The 9,400-nt window shown below is 57.8% G+C and overlaps 1 protein-coding gene across 3 annotated transcripts in view; it reads left to right on the forward strand.

Annotated features, from left to right (window-relative positions):
• The window catches only part of LOC147100951 (receptor tyrosine-protein kinase erbB-2-like), a 47,490-nt gene extending 38,995 nt beyond the window's left edge, over positions 1 to 8,495 (forward strand). For 2 of the 3 annotated variants that reach the window (XM_085966055.1, XM_085966057.1), the window contains 4 exons: positions 1,929 to 2,026; positions 2,752 to 2,925; positions 5,460 to 5,739; positions 6,441 to 8,495. In XM_085966055.1, the coding sequence (XP_085822181.1) occupies positions 1,929 to 2,026; positions 2,752 to 2,925; positions 5,460 to 5,739; positions 6,441 to 6,790 (902 nt within the window). In that variant the 3' untranslated portion in view covers positions 6,791 to 8,495. The remainder of the gene's footprint in view (positions 1 to 1,928; positions 2,027 to 2,751; positions 2,926 to 5,459; positions 5,740 to 6,440) is intronic. The other variant, XM_085966056.1, reaches the window with a different exon arrangement.
• The last annotated feature ends 905 nt before the right edge of the window (positions 8,496 to 9,400 follow it).

Below are 9,400 nucleotides of genomic sequence, written 5' to 3' on the forward strand. Positions count from 1 at the left end.
GGGGAGCACCGCCCGGTGTGGGACTGAGCCCCGGCGAGCACCGCCCGGTGTGGGACTGGGCCCCGGGGAGCACCACCCGGTGTGGGACTGAGCCCCGGGGAGCACCGCCCGGTGTGGGACTGAGCCCCGGGGCGCACCACCCGGTGTGGGACTGAGCCCCGGGGAGCGGGAGAGCACCACCCTGTGTGGGACTGGGCCCCGGGGAGCACCGCCCGGTGTGGGACTGGGCCCCGGGGAGCACCGCCCGGTGTGGGACTGGGCCCCGGGGAGCACCGCCCGGTGTGGGACTGAGCCCCGGGGAGCACCGCCCGGTGTGGGACTGAGCCCCGGGGCGCACCACCCGGTGTGGGACTGAGCCCCGGGGAGCGGGAGAGCACCACCCTGTGTGGGACTGGGCCCCGGGGAGCACCGCCCGGTGTGGGACTGGGCCCCGGGGAGCACCGCCCGGTGTGGGACTCAGACCCGGGGAGCAGCGTCCGGTGTGGGACTGGGCCCTGGGGAGCACCACCCGGTGTGGGATTGGGAGTGGGGGGGCACCGCCCGGTGTGGGACTGAGACCCGGGGAGCACCGCCCGGTGTGGGACTGAGCCCCGGGGAGCACCGCCCGGTGTGGGACTGAGACCCGGGGAGCAGCGTCCGGTGTGGGACTGGGCCCTGGGGAGCACCACCCGGTGTGGGACTGGGAGCGGGGGGGCACCGCCCGGTGTGGGACTGAGCCCCGGGGAGCACCGCCCGGTGTGGGACTCAGACCCGGGGAGCAGCGTCCGGTGTGGGACTGGGCCCTGGGGAGCACCACCCGGTGTGGGACTGGGAGCGGGGGGGCACCGCCCGGTGTGGGACTGAGCCCCGGGGAGCACCGCCCGGTGTGGGACGGAGCCCCGGGGAGCACCGCCCGGTGTGGGACTGGGCCCCGGGGAGCACCGCCCGGTGTGGGACTGGGCCCTGGGGAGCACCACCCGGTGTGGGACTGAGACCCGGGGAGCAGCGTCCGGTGTGGGACTGGGCCCTGGGGAGCACCACCCGGTGTGGGACTGAGCCCCGGGGAGCACCGCCCGGCTGTACCTGTTAATGAGCATTTTCCCTTAATTTGCTGGATTTCAATAGAAAACATGCACTCTGCTAAAAACAGAAAATGCTGAAAATGTTCAGCTGGGTCAGGCAGCATCTGTGGTGAGAGAGACAGAGTTAACTTCTCAGGTCGATGACTTTTCATCAGAGATATAGCAGGGAAAGGGGGAGGGGAGGAATGAATCAAAGGGACGGTCTGTGATGGGTGGAAGGCAGGAGAGATTAAATGACAAAAGGGATGATGGTGCGAGGCAAAAGGAGATGGAAATGGGTCAAGTAAAGAAACAAAAGACGGGTCTCGAGGAGGTGGAAATGGCAACAGCAAAATAATTACCAGCACCTGCAGTCTGGAAAAAATAGGGGCAGAGGTTATGGTCTGTAATTGTTGAACTCGATGTTGTCCTGAAGGCTCTAAAGTGTCTAATCGAGCTTACGTTGAGCTTCATTGGAACAGTGCAAGAGGCTGAGGTCAGAGTGGGAGTGGAGTTAGAATTTCCATTTGCTTTGCAATCGAAAAGTACCTTCAGAGGATCGTTAACTTTGAAGTGAAATGTTGCACAGCTGACTGTAATGTGTAATGTGCATCCTCTCGTCCGAGGAAAACAAGCTCGCAGTCAGCAGTCACAGGGATCAAAACTCCGCCGTGGCTCAGCCGCAGTGACGGTACCTCAGAAAGCTCATGGTCGGCAGTGAACGGCTGTAGGGCGTCCCGAGGGTGTGAAAGGTGCTGAATGAAGGGCGTCTCCTTCCTCACATCTCCTTCCTCACAACGTGGCTTCCTGGCTCCGGGGCTTTTCCGGAGAGGTGGGTTCCGTGCTCCCGAATTGCGATTGACTGTATTTTTCCGATTGTTTTCTCAGGCTGGATGATCGACTCGGAATGCCGACCCAGGTTCCGGGAATTGGTGATGAAGTTTACAATAATGGCCCGAGACCCCCCACGATACATAGTAATCCAGGTGAGTGCGGTGAGGGGGGGTGGGGGTGGAGAGCGCGGGGGACAGGGGGGGTGGTGTGGAGGGACGGAGGGGTGCAGAGCGCGGGGGACGGGGTGGAGAGCAGGGTGGGGGGGGGGGCCTCGTGCAGCTGCTGATCAGCTCCTTGCCCATCATTAGCAGGGCCTGAGTTGGGAGTGGAGCTAACCCTGGGGGCAGGATCGGGGTGAGATCGACCACTGGACATAGCGACTGTCTCTGACTCCGTGACCCTCATCCACACTTTCTTCACCTCCAAACTCGATTACTCAAAAGCTTTCCCCTCTTCCCCCAACCAGCCCCCCCCCCCCTCACTACCCTCTCCCTCGTCCCACCCCGCTCCTTGCCGTTCCCCCCGCCCCTCCTTGGCCAGTGTCTGAACTTTTATCTTTTTCTCTGCCCCCCGCTCCCCCCTCCCCCTCCCCCCGCACTCCCTCCCCCCGCACCCCACCCCCCTCTCCCCGCACCCCACCCCCCGCACCCCCTCCCCCTCCCCCCGCACCCCTCCCCCCGCACCCCACCCCCCCTCTCCCCCCTCCCCCTCGATCTCCCTCTCCCCCTCGATCCCCCTCCCACCCCTCTCTGATTTTGATGATTCTGTCGGTGCCTCTGGCCGTGAGACAGCCTGTTCTGTCACTCTGGTATTTCAGTGCTGAGTCTGAGCTGGAATGTCGGAGACCTGATCCGTGTGTCCCCCTGTCTTGCTGTAGGGCGATGAGCAGATGGTCCTTCAGAGCCCCACTGACAGTAAGTTCTACCGCACCCTGTTGGAGGATGAGGAGATGCAGGACATGATCGACGTCGAGGAATATCTGGTACCACATCAACGGTTTTTCACCACTCAGCCCTGCACCAGTAACAGGAGCAGAATGCCATCTTCCACAGTAAATATTTGTAACAGTGTTTAACCCAGCTCCTTTCATACCAGTTCAGGATTCCTTAGACCAGGCACCCAGCGACACAGACAGGCTCCTGTTCCTTCCAGTGCAGGGCTCCAGTAGTGGAGATCTGGATCAGACACCGGTGCTTGCTTATTCTGGGTTCAAGGGAAGTCAAATCATGGAGCATTAATCCAGACCTCACCACGTGGAAATGGCAGAGAATCTCCAGGATGTTCACTGAATTCCTGCCTTCAAGATTGTGTCCTATCATGGAAACCATACATGTGCCTGATGTAAACAGTCAGTCTGGGCCAGGGCTGCGTGTGTTCTGGGCAATTAGGCTCAGTGTCTGCCTCAGCTCCTCATGTTCTGGCCGTGCCAGCTCACTGGGGAAACAGCGGATGCAGCACAGGACAGGCCCAGGAGCCGGGGTCTAACCAGGCCCAGGAGCCAGGGTCTGACCCGGGCCCAGGAGCCGGGGCCTGACCCAGGGCCCAGGGGCCGGGGCCTGACCCGGGCCTGTCCTGTGCCCTCAGTTTATGGATTGTTTTGATCAGTCGGATCGCTCCAAGTAAATCCTGACTGGTCACAGGTGTTGTCCCAGGGGAGCAGCATTTGGGGATTGTAGGTGTGAAGAGGAACTCCAGCGTGGAGATTGTTTTAGGCAGGATCAGTATAATATTTGAGTCGCGGAAGCTCCCCCAGTACGAGTGCTGGGTCCCTGCAGTATTGAGCTGTCCTACCTCGCACAGTCCGGGTTACGCCTGACCTCTGCACTTTTGGCTTAGGGAGGGAAATCGATCAGAGGTCACCATCCAGTGTGACTCCTGCTGGACATATAGTGCGTGGGTGTTGGGTTAAGGAAGGTAGGGACTTGGATTGGCTGTGATGGCCTCCACAGTCAAATATCCTGCTGCCACTCACTGGGCGCACATGAATGGCCCTCGGAGGAAGACGAGGCTCATGGGACTGGAATTCAGGGTGCGTTGGGCCTGCAGGAGAGGAAAATTGAGGCGACGGGGGTTAAATATATATTTCAATCGAAATGCTGTTAACACCCTGAATATCAGCACCTGAAAGTGTGATGGGGTCTCCTCCCCGCTTCCCCGAAACATTACATTCTTTCCTCTGCGTTCTTGAACAGCAGGCAACTCTGTGCTGTGCAATTCCAGCTCTTCAACCGCTCCGAGCTGCTAATGCAGCCCAGACTGGACTTCATTCTGTCGCTGAGTGAGTGCGAGACTGAGTTAGTACCCTACAGGCACTAGTTAGTGGGAGGCGGTTAGTGCAAGGCAGTTAGGGCACTAGTTAGTGCAAGGCAGTTAGGGCACCAGTTAGTGCGAGGCAGTTAAGGCACTAGTTAGTGCAAGGCGGTTAGGGCACTAGTTAGTACAAGGCAGTTAGGGCACTAGTTAGTGGGAGGCGGTTAGGGCACTAGTTAGTGGGAGGTGGTTAGGGCACTAGTTAGTGGGAGGCGGTTAGGGCACTAGTTAGTGGGAGGCAGTTAGGGCACTAGTTAGTGGGAGGCAATTAGGGTACTAGTTAGTGGGAGGCGGTTAGGGCACTAGTTAGTGGGAGGCAGTTAGGGCACTAGTTAGTGGGAGGCGGTTAGGGCACTAGTTAGCGGGAGGAGGTTAGGGCACTAGTTAGTGGGAGGCGGTTAGGGCACCAGTTAGTGGGAGGCGGTTAGGGCACTAGTTAGTGCGAGGCGGTTCGGGCACCAGTTAGTGGGAGGCGGTTAGGGCACTAGTTAGTGGGAGGCGGTTAGGGCACTAGTTAGTGCAAGGTGGTTCGGGCACCAGTTAGTGGGAGGCGGTTAGGGCACTAGTTAGTGCGAGGTGGTTCGGGCACCAGTTAGTGGGAGGCGGTTAGGGCACTAGTTAGTGGGAGGCGGTTAGGGCACTAGTTAGTGCGAGGTGGTTCGGGCACCAGTTAGTGGGAGGCGGTTAGGGCACTAGTTAGTGGGAGGCGGTTAGGGCACTAGTTGGTGCGAGGTGGTTCGGGCACCAGTTAGTGGGAGGCGGTTAGGGCACTAGTTAGTGGGAGGCGGTTAGGGCACTAGTTAGTGGGAGGCGGTTAGGGCACTAGTTAGGGCACTAGTTAGTGCGAGGTGGTTTGGGCACCAGTTAGTGGGAGGCAGTTAGGGCACTAGTTAGTGCGAGGTGGTTCGGGCACTAGTTAGTGCGAGGTGGTTCGGGCACCAGTTAGTGGGAGGCGGTTAGGGCACTAGATAGTGGAAGGCAGTTAGGGCACTAGTTAGTGCGAGGTGGTTCGGGCACGAGTTAGTGGGAGGCGGTTAGGGCACCAGTTAGTGGGAGGCGGTTAGGGCACTAGTTAGTGCGAGGTGGTTCGGGCACGTTAGTGGGAGGCGGTTAGGGCACTAGTTAGTGGGAGGCGGTTAGGGCACTAGTTAGTGCGAGGTGGTTCGGGCACCAGTTAGTGGGAGGCGGTTAGGGCACTAGTTAGTGCGAGGTGGTTCGGGCAGGGTGGGCCGGGCTCCGGGTCTTGTCTGACGGGTTCTTTTGTTTCCCTTTCAGAGTGCGGCGAGTGTGGCAGAGGTTGAAGGTCAGGGGTCAGCGGCTGCACAGAGCTCCAGCTTGGCCCATGGTGCCTCGCAGCAACCGGCTGCTGCCTGCGTGGAGACTTACGCTGAGGCCGAGGCCTCGGGATGTAAAGGAGTGCCCAGCTGTCCCGCCCAAGAGAACAGTGTGGCTCAGCGGTATAGCTCCGATCCCACAGTGCATCTGAACGGCGAGGGAGACGATGAGCTGGAGCTGGACAGTTACATCCCACTGGGGTCCTACCCCACAGAAGCAGGTGTGGAACCACTGCTATTACCGTTAGTGCGTGTTCCTTCTCCCACAGGCAGCAACTGGGCCCCTTCCTCCAACCGCTCCCCCTCCCCCCCCCACCCGCCGGAAACCACATGCGCGCGCCCCCCCCCCCCCCCGCAGAAACAGCGGCCCCACACACTCCGAGCCTGGTGATTATCCTTCATGTGTCAGCTGAGAGTGAACGGCCATTTACGATGGGAGGCTGCCACCTGGCGCTCTCGACGTTCACACGTATACACACTGCGACAGATGATAGATTGTCGTAGGGTGCAGAGATTTAATCTCGCCCACCGCCCTCAAATGTTGCTGAGACCCCCCGCCCCGAGGCTGGGGTCAGCTTTCTCAGCACAGGCCAGGGTCGGGTTTGGCTCAATGCCGCAGTGCGGTTGCTTTGGGCTCCTCTGTGGCGGCGCCCGGCTGGCAGGAAGGGAGGTGCTCGGACCCAGGTGCCCAGACCACCGGCACTACCCCTCTCCGAGCCATGAGCTGGCGGAGCGAGCGGCCCGGAGACCGGCGGAGCGAGCGGCCCGGAGACCGGCGGAGCGAGCGGCCCGGAGACCGGCGGAGCGAGCGGCCCGGAGACCGGCGGAGCGAGCCTGGTCACAGCACGGTTTGGGTGCTGCGTCTCCCAGCAACACCTCAACCTGGTTTCCTTTATAATCTTTGTCTTTTGTTTCTTTTCAGATTACATAAACCAGGCGGAAGGAACCTCGTCTCCTGCCCGAGCTAGAAGACCCGAGTTAGTCGCTCGAAGCGGTGCCGGGAATGGCCCCCTGATCCCAAAGAGCCCATTCAGAAACACCGTGGAAAATCCCGAATACCTGTCTCACCAGAGCCTGGTGTCAGGGGACAAGGATCCGGCATTCGATAATCCTGATTACTGGGGTCAGGACCCCCAGGACAGGCCGCAGCCTGGGAATACTCGCTGCCTGAGCCCTGCCGCGCTCCCACCAACGCAACCCAACGGATACATCCGCGTTGCAACGGCAGAGAATCCCGAATACCTTGGCCTCGCGGAGACCAGCAGTGTGTAGAGAATGCGCAGCTCCCGGTGTAACCGGCTCTCTCACTGCCAGCACTTGGAATAAGAAATAGGGACCTTAAAGTTACTCAAAGCAGAGAGGACGTCTCCCGTGCCCGACACCATCAGGCAGCTTGTTTCTCGCATCACTTTATCCGAATCCCTCTGTGAGCAGCTCCTCCACAGGATTGTTGGTGCCACAGTTTACTGACGAATCTTCCACGAGTGTAAGCTCCGTTCCTGGTGAATTGGAGCCTGGGCTTGACTGCAGAGCTCACCATCAATGTAGCATTAAAAGACAGAGTGGCAGCCAATCCCGGGCCGACCTGGGCCGCAGCAAATCCTGGGCCGCAGCCAATCCCGCGCAGTCAGCAGGTCGATTTTTTAACCATTTCCTCGGAGTCCGTTCGCGAAAAGCACAAAATCCAGTTTCAGTTCCACGAGTTCAGTGATGATCCAGGTGGGCAGAGGTTTCCGTAAACCCCCCCACAGCAGGATCCCGCATTTTAAATCACTCTGAGGGGGCACGGACCCCCCCCCCCCCCCCCTTGGGCACGGACCCTCGCCCCCCACCCCCCCCGGGCACGGACCCTCGCCCCCCCCCCACCCCCCCGGGCACGGACCCTGGGGTTTGTGTTCAGTTTCCTGAGTCACTGGCCGTGTCTCCCGTAATGTTAACGGTCGGTTGTGCGCGCAATGAATGGATGGGAATTCCCGCGGTATATGATTGGCTGAGCCTGGTGACGGGCAGTGAAGAGCCGGTCGGTGACTGCCCCGTTGGGAGGGGGACGTCCAACTTGCGGGTGATGCTGGGGTTATGGTCTGAGCTGGAAAGTGAGTGACCGAGGTTCCAGTGTGAATATTCCACCCATCGACGTTAAAACGAATTAACGTCTTTTTAAAGATGAAGTTTAAAGTTTGTACAGCGGAGAGTTGGAAACAATCGGTTTTCTGTTTGGAGAATGTTGATCAATGTTGGAGTTTGTGATTTTTTAAGAAGTTTTATCAGTTTTTTTGTATATTTGAGTATGGGGAAATAGTTTTGTATGTTTGAAAAAAATATTTTTTCTAGAAGTATCCATTGATGTGAATGTTTTCAGATGAGCACTTTTACTAGTTTCTTACTGGGAAATGGTTCGATTTATATTTTGATTACAGTTGGTGGTGGAATTGCGAGTGGCTGCGCTCAGACACCCAGCCCAGACCCCTGGCTGTCGATATCTGTGGATACTGACTAATTCCAGCCTGGAATATCTAAAAGCCGCTTTGGTTTAATGGTGAGTCAGGCAGGAGCGATTGTACCGATAAACTGGTCAGCACTCCACACGAACCGGGAGTTTAATCAGGCCCCAGTGCAGCCCAGCGCAGTGATGGTGATTTTACTTTAATCCTGTGCTTGGACTCGTGCTGTGATCGTCAGCGGGTGGGCCTGAGGAAGAGTGACTGATCCCCTGGGTTCACTGAGCGGGGCAGGAGGTGAGAGCGCCTCAGTGATCCTGCAGCATTGACCAGGGCGTCACAATCACACCCGACAGGCCACTCGTCCGTGAGCTGTGCGATCGGACTGTGCCCTTCTGCATTCCTCACTGGCGGGGAGGAGTCACAGCGGTCTAACTCTGAAGTTGCTTCTATCTTCTGCCTGCAGCCACTGTATCCTGGATTTATTCTCTGAATCTGATCCTACAAACACTGTTGTTAATAAATCTCACTATTTTTAATCTTTCTTATTTCATTCTCCGGTTCAGAAATTCCATTTTATTACATGAGAGTCTCCGTGTTTGGAGCTTTTAATATTTCCAACTTTAAGCATTTCCAGCATTGCGGCGCTGGAGCTGCGAATGGATACATACTGGAGCATTCGCGATGCTGAGGACGTCGTGGATAGCACGTTTAATGAGTTGGTCACACCGCAGGTAAAGGCTGCACAGGCAGGAAGGGAATGGGTGACCGACAGGCATTGTAGTAGGCATAGGCAGGTAGTGCAGGGGTCCCCTGTGGCCATCCCCCTCTCAAACAGATATACCGCTTTGGATATTGTTGAGGGAGATGGCTTATCAGGGGAAGGCAGCAGCAGCCAACTTCCTGGCACCACGAGTGGTTCTGCTGCACAGGACGGGAGGAAAAAGAGCGAGAGAGCTATAGTGATAGGGGATTCTATTGTAAGGGGAATAGATAGGCGTTTCTGCAGCCGCAAACGAGACTCCAGGATGGTATGTTGCCTCCCTGGTGCAAGGGTCAAGGATGTCTCGGAGCGGCTGCAGGCCATTCTGGAGGGGGAGGGTGAACAACCAGTTGTCGTGGTACATATAGGTACCAACGATATAGGTAAAAAACGGGATGAGGTCCTAAAAGCTGAATATAGGGAGTTACAATGTAAATTTAAAAAATAGGACCTCAAAGGTAGTAATCTCAGGATTGCTACCAGTGCCACGTGCTAGTCAGAGTAGAAATAAAAGGATATTTCAGATGAATACATGGCTAGAGGAATGGTGCAAGGGGGAGGAATTCAAATTCCTGGAACATTGGAACCGGTTCTGGGGGAGGTGGGACCAGTACAAACTGGACGGTTTGCACCTGGGCAGGACCGGGACCGATGTCCTAGGGGGAGTGTTTGCCAGTGCTG

Source organism: Somniosus microcephalus, chromosome 24 (genome assembly GCF_052327205.1).
Source record: "Somniosus microcephalus isolate GS21.2 chromosome 24, FLI_Smic_1.0, whole genome shotgun sequence".
Lineage (NCBI taxonomy): Eukaryota > Metazoa > Chordata > Chondrichthyes > Squaliformes > Somniosidae > Somniosus > Somniosus microcephalus.